Here is a 14,010-nt window from a genome sequence, read left to right on the forward strand (position 1 = left end):
CTCCCAGCAAGAAGAAAATAGCTGAATCATCTATACATGGCTCTGAAGGGGCTGGAAGAACAACACAAAAAACTAACCATGGAGGCCATGCTATCCACTAAAAAAAATTTAGGAAGGTCAAACCTCTTGACAAAAGCTGCACTATCATGAGAGGTACAGGCTCCCAGCATGTTCACAAGACAAAATAACACAGGTTTCAGGGGGACACATAACAAAAGCAAGTAAACTGAACCTATGGAAACAGGTCTGTAATGTAGCTGGGGTCTGCTCACCCTTCTGTTAAGACCACTGGGAACTGAAAGAGGCCTCCTGTGTAACAAATGACAAAAGATAGATTTCCCAGGATTGTAAGATCAATGTGAATTCATTTAGCACTTGCAGAAATCACTACTTCAGAATGTGGTCATCACTGATGTCTTCTCATGAACTCTACACTGCAGGTATAGTGTCATTAGCAAGTCGTGCTTCATATCAAAAACCACTAAATACTTCATATGACAAATTAGAAGTAAAAACAAACATATGAGTTGGGGCCAATGCCATCATCTGTTATCTTCTAGCCAGTCATCTACACTCTCTGTGGGAGGGTATTTTTTGTCCTTCCCTCTAACATCACTTGCATGGTCAAATTCCTGCTGCTGAAATTCCTAAGGGGACCTCACACTGTTCTTATGATCTACATTGAAGGTATTTCAGTGAAGCAGGAACACTTACAAGTAATTCACTTGCATTTACTGTACAGATATTCCATTTGATCTCTTGACTTGAGATATTATGAAAACAAGATTATTTAATAAATAGGAAAAAAAAGGGGGAAAAATTATTTTACTGATATAAAAGAGCCTGACAGAAGTGATTGGGGGAGCAGGAAAGGAACACTTCAGCCTGCAGTGTCCTGACCCTAAAAAAGCCAAGAGACTGATGGCTGGGACAGTAAGCCAGAATGTGCCAGACAATTCAATTCTGATGATCTCAAATCCAGTGCAATTTAAAGAGACTAGAATCACTTAACCCAGGAGCTAGGTCCAGGCCATGTGACACATTTCTGACCTTTATGACATACCTAGGCACAGCAAAATATAAAACCACATTTAACCAGGTTTACAAACATACATGATTTGAGTTGTTCCAAATCTAAGATTTATATATTTTGAATTTTCAAGATTAGCTGATACAGCTTTCACTTTTGGGACAGCCTAAAAAGCCTTCAATCTGAAAATGCTTCCAAGCAGCATGCCTCCCATGACCAATGCCTTGCATTCCATGACAGTGTAAACCATGCAGAGTTTGGTGATGACATTTAAGCATCAGCACAAAATGTTCTACTGCAAATTACTTTAGCTGGTACAACTTATAATGAGGAAAGAGATGAAAAATGAAATGGGAGTTACTATTTGAAGAAAGGATACAAAATGTTGCAACACAGATAAAAAAAAAAACAAGTTTAGAAATAATAGCAACTGTGCTGGTCCTCAAGGAAACTGTAATTTCCTAAAGTCATGTTTGAATGTAAGAAGAGACAGTGGACAAATAATTACAATGGAATGAGTTTTGGAGAAGCAAGAAGAAATGCAAGCAAGAAAAGAAAGCAAGCAAGAAAAGAAAAAACAATTCCTGGTGCTGTACAAGCCTTATATTCACATCAAATTAACTGCGAATTGAGAGAAGCATATACAGGCCTAGACCAAGCCTGTGCATTGAACGTAATTAAAAGCTTTTACCTCTACTTTCCACCTTCTCTTAAAACCACTTTCTCTGTGTCAAGATGCTTTCCATCACCTCCAATTACTCTGCAAAACCAACTGCTTGAGGAGCTTTCACCATTGTCATCATTTTTCTATCTTCAGCAAACCTAATATTTCTTTCTTTACAGCACTTAAAAAATAATTCTGAGAGTGTGAAAACAGCTAGATAGAGATCCTACAGTCTAAAACATAGAGATCCACTAAAACACCTATAGGAAGCCAAGATATCCATCCAACCTTCCCTTCTATGGCCTTTGAACCCAGTGCTGGGAAGGACAGATGTGCCTGGCACAGGATGAGGCTTTCCTGCACTGGCCCAACCCAGCTTTGTTCCAGAGACAGCTGGATTTGGTGACCTCCTCTATTTGATCTCTTCCTTTCTCTATCCTGTTTACAGCAAAGTCTACTCCTCCAAAGAGGTCCAAGCCAGGATTCCTATCAGCATTTTAAATTAAATTCAAATGTATTTACCATTACTTAGAGCAGGAAAATAGGCAAGAACCTTCCAACTACTTCCTTTTATCTTGACCATTCACTCAAGCGAACAGGGCCATACAGATCATGGAGTAGCAGTGTCTTGTTGCTGAAAACTTTAGAACTCTTTGGTCTTCTTCTAAATAAGTCTGTTGTGACAGCAGTAGGAAATTCATTAACTCTAATTCAAAAGCAACCACACAGAAAGTAAAGTACAAAATAAGGCATTTAGACTATTGGACTAGATTTATTTTGGAAGAGTTCCCACTAGCACTCAGAAACTGAGTAACAGAGAATTACTGCCAAATATTCTCTCTTGCATCACGGAACCTTGACTGACATTGGGCAAGGAACGATTCCCCTTTCTATCCTCAGTTTCCCACTCAAATTTGTTTCAAAGAATGACACACTTTAGAAGCTGAATCACTCTTAACACACACTTCTCAAGTGGAGCTGTTACACCCAGGCCTGATGCACTTTCTTTTAGCAAGCAAGTGCTGGCTGCTGCCTATCTGGAAAATAAACAAAAAAAATCACTCAGGGTAGCAGCAGATCCCTTTTTTTTTTTCATTCCAAGTTTCTGCAGGAAACAAACAGTCACTATTCTGGAGATGGCAATCTTTGCTTGGCCATTTTGATTTTTTGGGGATAACAACCTGGAATTCATGCAAAATACTTCTACCCTCCTCCCATCCCCATTCAAATCCTTGTCAAACTTGACGAGTCACAAAACAGAATCACTACACTGGAAATTCTTTCCATTTCTGCATCTGAAGATGACTACTCCTATCTTATACTCCTTCCTTAAAGTTAAAATAATTTCGGTTTTAAAATGTGGGAAAAGAAGTCATTCTACACTACAGCTGTCTCTGGACACAGTCTTGTCTTGCAGATGCTGTCCTTCTAATTTATGCTTTGGACTAAGATAACATCTTTTTGTGTGTGCTACCTGTTACATTTAGAGCATCCACAGAGCTAACATTAGCACTCACAAATTCATCATATCAGCTTGATTTTTCAGAGCTCTTTATATCAAATTCAGGTGACTTAACAAGGAAATAAAACAGAAATTTATTTCTGCCTCACCCTAACACCCTATCTTCAATGACCTTTTTCTAGGAACTGCATAGCAGTGAGTTTTAAATCCCCTGCTTAAAACAAATTTCCCAGAAGAGCAGTGAGAGAGAATTTTCACACTCACTCATCTTGACAGCGCCTCTTGCAGGGACAGCAGAGTGTGCAGGTCTTGAGTACACACTGCTCAAGTGTGACTTGTCACAAGGAAGGACTCCTCAGTGCCACAGCTCCGTGCACAGCACAGCTACCATCCTCCAGAGACCAAAGGGACATAAATACACTTGGGTAACAGAGACTCTGCCTGATCAAGTAATTCATACAGCAGCTACCAGATGGTGTGGGACACAATGCAGATTCAGTTTGACAGTATCACTGAAGATTCCTGAAGGATTGAGGAACAGTAAGTTTCTCCTCCTTAGATGCCAGGCCCTGTTTCTGCATTAATGAAGCAGAACTAATCCTGTTACAAGAGGACAAATTTCTGAAAATACCACTTATAGGGCTGTTAGTGGCCACCATGCAATTGTGCACAGACACACCAAAGCCAAGGTGGTCACAAGGAGCTGCTTCTTTTTAATGTCCACTTGTTAAGATGAGACTGAAATCTCTAAAAAATTCTGGGTTTGACATTTTACTTGCAAATCTCCAGACAGGCCAGGAGACTGAGAAAAGGAGGAACAGTTGAGCTTTCACTTGATTGAGTTACAGAAAAAGTCAATCCTCCAGCTTTAGCTGCATTTATTTTCTCCTTCTATGTCACCTCTCTTGTACTTTCCTTAAAACAACCCCTTCTTGCCTTCATCAGGCACCACAATGTCATAAAGCCTTTGGGAAAGCCACTCTCCACACCTGATCTACCACAACTGCCGAGACAACCTTTTGTCTTTTATGCCACATTGCATTAATCCTCTCCTACTTTTCAAGCTCAGTAAAGCTTTTAACTCACAATAAAAATAAAAAAATTTAAAAAACACAAAACCAAAAAAAAAAACAACCAAAAACAAAACCAAAGTCAAAGCTGTCTGCATCCTTTACAAAAGAGGGTACACAAACTCCAGTGTTGAAACTGGCTACTTGGGGGCACTGGAGTCTGTCCATGCCCATCCACTTGCAAGATCCAAATGCTCCCAGGCTTTCTATTAAGCACAGTGCTATCAAATAATATTCTTTAATATTATATAAAATATGGAACTATATACTAAAATCCCATCCTAGGGTCTGGTTCTGATTACTCAGGGCCAAGTGTCCAAGTGTCACATTGAAAAATGGTACATTTAAAATACATTTAAAATAAGAATGAAAAAATGAGAAAAGCATGGGCAAAAATATTCCATGTAATTGGAGGAGGGAAATCAATTCGAGCAGCGTTTTCTTAAAAATAAAGGCACCTAAAACCCATCCAGAGATTCAGAAATACAGCTTTTAAAATCTGTCACCAGTGGAATAGGTCTGGAGCCAGGAATGAACTAACACTGACGACATCACCCTTTACCTACAGACAAACACACCACAAAGCAGGGGAAAGCCTGCCATGGCCAAGGGCTGCTGGTGGAGCCCCAGTCTGATTCAGGCAATTCCTGCCTCCAGGCTTTAGCCTCCGGCCAGCACGGGCTGTGTGGAACAGGTACAGGAGAAAAAGCCCAGAGGCGAAAGCAGAGGAGGGCTCAGGGCTGGAGTTTAGGCTGAGAAGCAGCTTGGTACCAGGAACAATGGAAGGGAGACCTGGGCTCAGGGCTGTGGGCTGATGGAGTTGGAAGAGATTCACTGGGAGAGGATCTTTATTTACAGTGACATTCTGGAACTTTCCTGGAACCCTGCAGACTGTACAGCAAGCCAGCAAGGCAGAGGAGCAGCAGTGGAAGTTCTCTGCCTGAGATGATAAAGATACCCCAATGTGAAGGGAAGCCAGGTGTGCAGGGCCCCAGCACACAGGCTGCTGCACACACAAATCTGGTTTTCCAGGCTCCATACTCAGCCTTCCCCATGACCTCCACAGTCATCACACTTAAGTATGTGATTAGCCCCAAGAAAGGTGTTAGAAAGCTGATCTTGTAATATCTTTAGAGTCAAAGTAGCAAGACTAAACTGTTTCTTAATCACAATGACAGCCTTAAATAACTCACATATTAAAAGCAACATTCTCATCACCATAAGTTCCAATGCAAGATAAATAAAAAATATTCAAATCATCAATCAAAAACAAATACACAGAAGTAATTATTCTGATGCATGCATTAATCCTGAATTGTTAATACCTCCAAAAAATCAAAACAAATTGCAGTTTCAAAGGGGTTGCTTATTTACAGAGTCCTGCACTTTACAAGGAAAAAAACTGAAGAATTAGAACCTCAGTGACTACCATTGTTCCACACATACTAGAAGCACTTCAGATTTTCACCTAGCTCTTCTAAAAAACAGGCAGCTGCCTAAAACTCTGTGCAAGAAAAAGAGCTCAAGTTCATCTGTCATTATAACTGAAAACAGCCTGTTTCTTGGATTTTAAATTTTGGGAGGAGGAAGAGGTGTGGAGCTGAATAGCATTCCAGTACCAAACTCCACAAGCAGTAGCTACCAAATAAATAGATTTATATTTTAAAAATATATTTAAAGTTGTTACTATCAAAGTAGCTTCTCCCTTTAGTCAGCAGCCCTCAAGAAACAAGATTTGATAAAATGTCTGTCATTGTTTCACATGTACATTTACTACACGGAAAAGGTTTAGGAGTTTTGGAACAGACTTTTCTCCCCAAGTATCAACTAACTAAACATCCAAATGAGAAATCCTATAATTATTCATGGCAGTATTTAATCATAAGGAACAACTTTATCAAAGCAAAGCAGAGAGTTGGAAAACACACAGGAATGAGCTCCAACAAAAGAATCTCTCTGATCATTCCTTGCACTTTCTTGCCACCAGAGAGCTGTTAAGCTCCCAGGCACTAGCCCCCAGGACATTCTTGACCAGGAAAGGGCCAGTGCCATGCAAATGTGTTGAAGCCCAGGGCCAGGTTCCAGTTCCCTGGCTACAACATCTTTGAGATTTCTGCCCAGCGGGAAAAGCAGCTCCCGAACTTGATGAGATACAGAAGCTTCAGAAGACAGATGCCCTAAGAAGAAGTGGGCTTCCTGTTGGCCCTCTCCGACCTTCTTTTCAGCTTCCCAGCAGTTTTCCTTACAGGCCATCCATAGGAGTCTCCACAGCAATGGCACCTCAAGGTTTCCCAGCAGCCAAGCCAGCACAAGGAGCTGGTGATGCCTCTGATGCTGCCTGCTCCCCTCCAGGCTGCAGGCTCCAAATGTGCAACAATACCCCTGCCTGTACCTAGTTTAATACCACAGAAGCAGGCTTAGAGGGTAGTAAAGAATTACTTTTTCAACACTTTTATCTTTCATGATGTTAGCATGGTGTCCAGACACACCTCCACAAAGAATAAGGTCTCAAACAAGTATTTGTTTTCCTTATGGGATGTTAACTATTTATCAAAAGGACTTCTAAAATGGGATCAGATGCTTTATTCCTTGAGAACTCATCTTTCATTCTTATTCCAGGAATATAAACTGAGGCCACTAATATAAGAGTACCTGACAGTACACTTAAAGGATATAATTTTGTTCAAATTCAAGTCTCTGTAATCTTGCCTTCTGCTTTTGCCAGAAAGATACCAAACCCTGACAACTTTTGAGATCCAATAAAAGAACCCTGCAAGGTGCCCCTGACTCCCATAGCTAATGTAAAATAACAGTGGGCAAAGACTTTTCCCATCTTCTTAAAACAGCAATCTCCATAAGGGATGGCTAGAATTCTTATTCACCAGAATAAGAAACAAGCCCCAAACCCTTTTAAAATCAGATTTATACAGAGATATGCGTATAGACAGGCAACTTACTTAAATCATTGTTCCAGCCCTCACTAGATTGAGATCATAAAAGGCACACCAGTTATCTGCTAGACAGGAATGTCCCAAAATATTTGTTTTAATAAAAGGACCAATTTTATTTTAAAACTTGGATCTAGCACATCCAGAAAAGGCCAAAATGAACACTGCAATTATATAACTACAAAGTATTTTTAAAGACACAGGTGGGTAAGATGGTAAAGTATTTGTGTGCCATCTAAATAAATTGTAACAGGCATATTTGCAGATGTTCCCTGCTTGTCCAGCATCTGGAAAACTAAAACTTGTGGAAAAGCAGCTCATGACCAGAAAGAGCCAAGTGAGCTAATCTACACGAATGAACATTTCCAGATTACTATCCAGAGCCTGATCCTTGCAAATTTAACCTTCAGACCAACACCAGCTGTGTGCAGAAGAAAGTTTCAGGCCTCTGAATCAATTATTTGTTCTGCACAAGCAAGAAATCAGTTCTGAGGTCAAGTTACCAACCAGATTACATTAAAAGAGTTATTTTAAAAAGAAACACAATGCAATTAAAGTTAGCTTGGCACTTTGATTGCTCTCTTAAAGTAGAAACTTTCTGCATTTTTACAATGCTGAGCTGTGAGAAGCCTGCCTATATAGGATCTCTCTCTGGGAGCTGCCAAAACCAGGACTGCAAAAGGACTCAGAGGAACCTCTTCCTACAAACAAGGCATAAATTATTCCTATAGCCACGATGTCCCCTTGGCAAACAGAGATCACTTGTGTAAGCTACAGCAGTGTCATTAACTCACCAAGAGATGGAAAACAAAACAAAGATTCAAGAGCCTCAGCAAGGTAATACAAAAGGCCTGGTATTAACACGCCACTCCCATAAAGAAAGGAAATGTTTCCTTAAGAAAAGGTGGTTCCTCAAGAATTTAAGTGATAGATTTTTAATAAAACAAGTCTAATAAATGGTTGTAAATAAAATAACAGAAAGTTGTAAATATTCACACCATTGGTTTTCTTTGTCGTTTGCTTGTTAGATGTCATTGTATTTGAGAAAAGACTGACAGCTTTATTAGATCTGGGAAACAAGTATCAAAACAAAATTGAGACACACCAAAACACAATCAATTCATGAATACCACATGGCAAACCCACCACTGATCTACAGCACATTTTCAAACTGTCATTCAGGTAATCAATTACCAGCACTTCTTTTTCCTCTTTTAAGCCCAAGAACTTTGGCCGAGCGGAGTGGATCTGCCAGATGACAGCAGCAAAACAGCTCGTAGAAGTGCTCCCGCAGCTCCTCTTTCTAAAAATGTTCAATTTGGTTCACGACATCCCACGACAGCAATACAACAAAATCAAATCCCTCCTAAACTGAGCCAGTCTGCCGGCAGAAAGCATCGAAGAATTTAGGAACAACTTGTAAAGCCGGTATAAAAATTTGTTTATTCTAAAAGTAGAATTTCCTTGGCAAATAAGTGCTGTCTTCATCGGGAATTCCAATCGCTGAACTTTACATAAAGCTACATCGGAAGCAGGAGGAAGTAAATTTGAAAAAGGATTATGCTGAGAAATGTTCCTTGAAATAAACCGGAGACCTCAGCCGGAGACACCCACCCCGCACAGGCACCCGCCCGCAGCCGAGCAGCGCAATTTACCTTCGCACCGAACGAGGGGGACTCGCCAAGCAGGGCGGGGGCCAAATCCTACTGCGAAAAAATCTCCGGAAACTGAGCGGCCACCGGGGCAGGAGGGAGATAAAACAAAAACCGGGAAAGGCCGCGGCGCCCCGCGCTGCCCCCGTCCCCGCCCCAGGGCGCGCAAAACCCCGCGGCTCTCGCGTACCTGCACTCCGGAGAGTGTCGATGCTCTGCGGCCGGGCGGCGAGGTCGGCCACCGCCTGCGCGAACTGCGACCGGGCGCGCTGGTACTGCTCGAACACTGCGGGCGGCAGCGCCGGGGCGCCGGGTCAGCGGGCGGGCGGGCACCGCGCCGGCTCCCCGGCCCCGGCCCCGGCCCCGGTCCCCCGGCCCCGGCCCAGCCTACCTTGCAGGACCTGCCGCTGGCTCATGGCGGCGCCGGGCGGGCTCCGCGCCCGCGGGGATTTCCGCGCTAGGGACGCGTCTCCCCGGCAACCGGGCGGAAGCGGAGCCGCCGGGGGCGGGGCCTCGGCAGTGACGTTGGCGCGCCCCCCCGCCGCGCCCGGTCCCGCTCCGCCCCGCGGGCTCCGCGCGCCGCGCTCGGGCCGTGCCCGCGGGACCGGACGGGACGGGACGGGACGAGCGGTGGCTGTGCCCGGCCGGCTGTGCCCAGCACCGGCCCCGGCCCCGGCCCCGGCCCGCACACGTGTGTCACTTGTTCACTGCCCTCGCTGGTGTGCGGATCGGCCCCTACAGAGGCTCCCGGGGGCGGGCGGACCGGCAGCTCCGCGGAGACGGGAGCGCCGCTGTGTCGCGTCTGTAGCACAAGCACAGCACAGCACCTGCGGGACGGTATCAGCACGATGTGACATGGAAACGTGTACAGCCGCTGTGCGCGCTCACCTCTCACCGGCGGGCAGTGCTGCTCCCGGGGCACCGGGGAGGGCTGCGGACGGGCAGGGAAGGTGCAGCCCCGCGGGACGGCGCCGGGCTCAGCGCAGGGACGGGTCCGGGCCACAGCTGCGGCGCCTAGTCCCGCGCAGCGGAGGCTGGGGGGAGCTGTCGGATGGCCGGACCGGAGCCTGTCCGCCCCCGCTGACATTCGGGAGCGGCGCCGCGGCCGCCCCGCCGGTGCGTATCGGTGGGACGCGCTGCTCCCCCGGGGACGCGTCCCTTGTCCCGCTCCGCTGCTGCGCAACTTGCCCAGGGTTCGGCGGGCAGACGGGACAGACTCGGCGCTCTGGCGAAATCCAGCGCATCTCCCGGTAGAGAGAGGGTCCACCTGCTTGGCTCCCGCTTCCCTCCGCTGCCTGGGTGCGGAGGGAAGATAAAAACTAAATAAGAAAAATAAGGGCAGCTCCAAGCTGTTCGCCCCTCGCCGCGCCTTTCTTCTTCGTGGTGTCCTTTGATTTTAGTTTTTTCTTTTCTATCTCACCACCGACGCGATTCCTCCTCGGGGATCTCCGCCCTTGCCTTGGCCGCCGCGACGACCCATGCAGGGTTTTTTGCGCCTGATGGGGAATAAACTTGTCCCGCGCAAGGCCGCGGAGCGCGGCGGGGCCGGGGCGGTGCGGGCGGCGCGGCCGCGCAGGGGCGAGCCCGTGGGCTGCAGCCTCGCCGGGAGCCTCGGGAGCGCGGCAGCAGAAGCGCCGTGCCCCGCTGCAATAAAGGCTTTTCTCAGACGATAAACAGCGCAGTGAAAGGTGCCCCAGCGCGCCCATCCGCGGAACACCCGCGCAGCGGCAGCTCCCGCCCCGCTCGGTGGCCCGGAGCAGCATCCGCGCTCTCGGTGCGGCGGGAGCAGCGCGGGAAGGGGCGCGGTGGGGAGGGATGCTCCGGCAGCAGCCCTCTGGCTCTGCCTGGCACGGACACAAGTCATTCCTGCGCACTATAATTGGGTGGGGGCGGAGGGTACTTTTTATTTTTTTTTCCACCAGCGTATCGTTCTGGTAGATAACCTGCGCACTGCCTTCCACTTTTTCCCATCTTGGTGGGGCCGTAGGAACTAATTACGAATAATTCTCTTATTTACTGGTTGGCAAAGACATGGTTGCATCTACGAGTAAATACAACCTTGGAGGTCTGTACAGCAGCTGGTGCAAACGGTGGGACTGGAAAATGAAATCAGTATTATAAGGGTTTGAAGAGACGTAGGCTCTACATCTCCCCCAGTATCTTTTGAGGGCGATTCCCATGACGCAGGATACTTGCGAACGAAGGTAATAGTTAGCTCTGCTATCGATCAGGCTGCTCCAAGTGAAATTGTGATCTACAACAGAAAATAAGACTTAATAGTCAATAAAGAATGTCTCTTTCTGTAGCCACACATTATTGCACAGTGGCTTGAAGATTTCATAGGCAGGTTATTTGTCCTGAAAAGCTGCAGATGTACAAAAATCAGACGACTGACACTATGTAAACATATTATCTGCTAGGTAACATAAAGTTTGTCTCATACCTTGAAGTTGGAATGCTGAAGGTACTTCAGCTACCTTTTTAAAGTTTAGAAAAGTGTAAGAGAGACGTCTGAATTTTTAAAAACTCCTGTCTGTGTTTGCTCAGCTGAAAAAAGAGGAGCTAACATACACAATATCATGGTCTAAAATGAGCTACGTGTTTCCAAGAGTATTTAGTGCGGGGGAAAAAAATCTCTTTAAGTAAACAAATTAAACAGGTGGTGTGCTATTCTTTACAAATAAAGGAGACAAATAAAATCAGATTGGTGAGAAGGTCGTTTGCCACAGAAAATATTTTGGGAAATTATCACCATGTGTACTTGAGAAGAGAACAGCTGTTAAACACATTTCTTTATACTTATTTCTGTTCCTAAGTTAAATAAAAAATAAACAAATGGTGATTAATTACTTCCAGAGGTTCTAAAAAAAAAAAAAAAGCAGATGTGTCGATTACAGATAAATTGATTTATCTGTCTAATTAAGTCTAATGTTTGGATAAGGAACAACAAAACGCACCCTGAGTGCCACCAAGGCTTGCCGTTACACTTCGTTGCTTGATACTAAGTCTGTCGGCATGGTTAATAATAATAATGAGGAATAAACACCATGCAAATGCGGTCTACGGAAATGTCACCGGTTCTCGCAAAAGTACTGAAGACGGAAAATCATTTATGGAAATGACGTAGTTGTGAGACTTCATTGCCTACTGCTGGGGTGCTCATTAGTAGGAAACCTGTATCCTTGAGCGGGTGGTGTTAGTAATGACTGCGTTACACGTCAGCTTAAAAAATAAACCGGAGACCAGGGGAATAGGCAACAGCTACCTAAATGAATTATGTGCCTTCGCTTTCTGGTGCGTGTTCTTTAATCTCAGGCTTTGATTCACTCGGAAATACGCCCGGAGTGTGGCGGAGGAGCCTCATTTTCCCCGAGACGGGGAAGGGCGAAGTTGCTCCTGGGATATTTTGGGGGGTGAGGCGTGTCGAGGGCGTGGGTTTGCCCGGCTCGGTCTCGTCCCCGCGGGTGCGAGGCAACAGGTGACAGCTCCGGGAGCTGCGGGGTGCCCCCGGCTGCAGCACCCCCCGGCTGGAAGGGCGCTGGGTGGCCGGTCCAGGATCGGGCTCTGTGCCCCTCGACGGCTCATGCCCCGCTGTGCCCCGGCTGGCCAAGCCGCGGATGTTCCGCCACGGCTTAAAGCTGCCCGACGCCCATCCGAAGGTGAGATCTGCCCGTGCCTCGGTGCCGCGGCTTCCCCGGCGGCTCGGGAGGCCCCCGGGACACCCCGCGGGGTGCGGTTCACCCGGGCTGTCCCCGGACCGCGCCCGTCCGCGGGCGCTGGGTCACCCTATCTGCCTCTGCAGGCTCTGTCCCTCCTGCCACACGCCCGGCAAATTGTTCAAGGCGTTGAGGAGATATTCACAGGGTTACAGAAATTAGGGGTTTTAATCCCGTATTTGCACGACTCGGCTCATTTGGTGGGAAGAGCAACGCGCAAACTCTCCCACGGATCGGAGTTGGACGTGCTGCGTTTTTAAACGGCAGGAGTTTGAACCTGGAAAGGTTAGTGGGAGTGAATGGGATGCAGGCAACTGAAGTGCTCTCCCGAAAAGAGTACACTGAGTGAAGACTCCCCAAATCCACGTATAGCCTCTACTAAGATTAATTTGGATCCTTGAATAGTTTATTTTTCAAATTTAAGTTGGGCTGTGCCATTACCTGATTTTAGCAGAAACTCTATCAGAGAGACCGTAGGAATGGAGAGCTCTCTCTTTTTTCTCCCTGAGCGTTGGCTCTGGGCTGCAGAGACTCACGGCATTCTAGGGTCCCCTCTCCGGATTTTCGGTAGCAAGTTTAGTTTGTAAGACCTTCCTATAGAATAAATTATTTCTGCGAGGCGAAGACAGAAACGTCGAGGCACTTCAGACGCGCTAGAAAGAGGACTTCTCTTTTTTCTTCACCCAAGAGGACCGCACTGGCATTTGAACAGATATTTATAACAACTGTAATCGTGTAAACGGTAGAGATTTGGCTAGTGGCGATTGGTGCATCACCATTACAATCTGAAAGGCTGAATAAAAATTTTAAGAGATAAATAAACCAGAAAATGGCAAAACATGTCAGATTGACTTGCAGGATGGGACCAGGAAATATTAGCTGGTAGGGCTGAACCCTTTTCACCACACGCATATGGTTACACCTCTGGTTTCCTGCGGAACCGTCAGCGCCTGTGCAGTGCCATTAAAAAAAATATTTTTGGGACCTTCCAAAACTGAAAGCGGGAGCTTAATTTATTCTGGGGACTTGAAAGGAGCGAGGTTTTCCTTTGTGTCTGATGCTCCGGGGGAGGGTGTGTGTTGGCTTGGCGCTGAACGCTGCCCGCATCTACATATGTAAACCCAGCAGCGCTTCTCCCCCCGCGCCGGTCGGATTGCAGCTCTCAACAAAGCTACCACACAATGCGAAATGCGCGGAGCCTGCGCGGCTGCGGCTGAAAGCCGCTATTTAGCTCTTGATGTGGAAGGACCAAATCTGCGCGGTGCCCAGCGGAGCCCGCAGCGCGCCCCGAGGCCGTCCCGTCCTCCTGCACCGTTATTGTCCCCGGCTGCTGTGCTTAGAGGGGTGGGGACAGGCGGCAGCCAGACGACCGTATCCCGGTTTGCAGAAGAAGGTGTAACGGGAGGCGCTGGCAGCAGCAAAGGCTGCAAATCGCTGTCGTGTGGTTGCTATTAGCAACAAATCAGCT

The 14,010-nt window shown here is 46.5% G+C and overlaps 1 protein-coding gene across 2 annotated transcripts in view; it reads right to left on the reverse strand.

Annotated features, from left to right (window-relative positions):
- SPAG6 (sperm associated antigen 6) overlaps window positions 1-9,242 on the reverse strand; it is a 34,128-nt gene extending 24,886 nt beyond the window's left edge. For both annotated transcript variants that reach the window (XM_058811688.1, XM_058811694.1), the window contains exons 1-2: window positions 9,218-9,242; window positions 9,017-9,112 (exon numbers count right to left, since the gene is read on the reverse strand). In XM_058811688.1, coding sequence (XP_058667671.1) covers window positions 9,017-9,112; window positions 9,218-9,242 — 121 coding nt within the window. The remainder of the gene's footprint in view (window positions 1-9,016; window positions 9,113-9,217) is intronic.
- Window positions 9,243-14,010: the final 4,768 nt, after the last annotated feature.

The sequence above is a fragment of the Ammospiza caudacuta genome, chromosome 1, assembly GCF_027887145.1.
Source record: "Ammospiza caudacuta isolate bAmmCau1 chromosome 1, bAmmCau1.pri, whole genome shotgun sequence".
NCBI classification, from domain to species: domain Eukaryota; kingdom Metazoa; phylum Chordata; class Aves; order Passeriformes; family Passerellidae; genus Ammospiza; species Ammospiza caudacuta.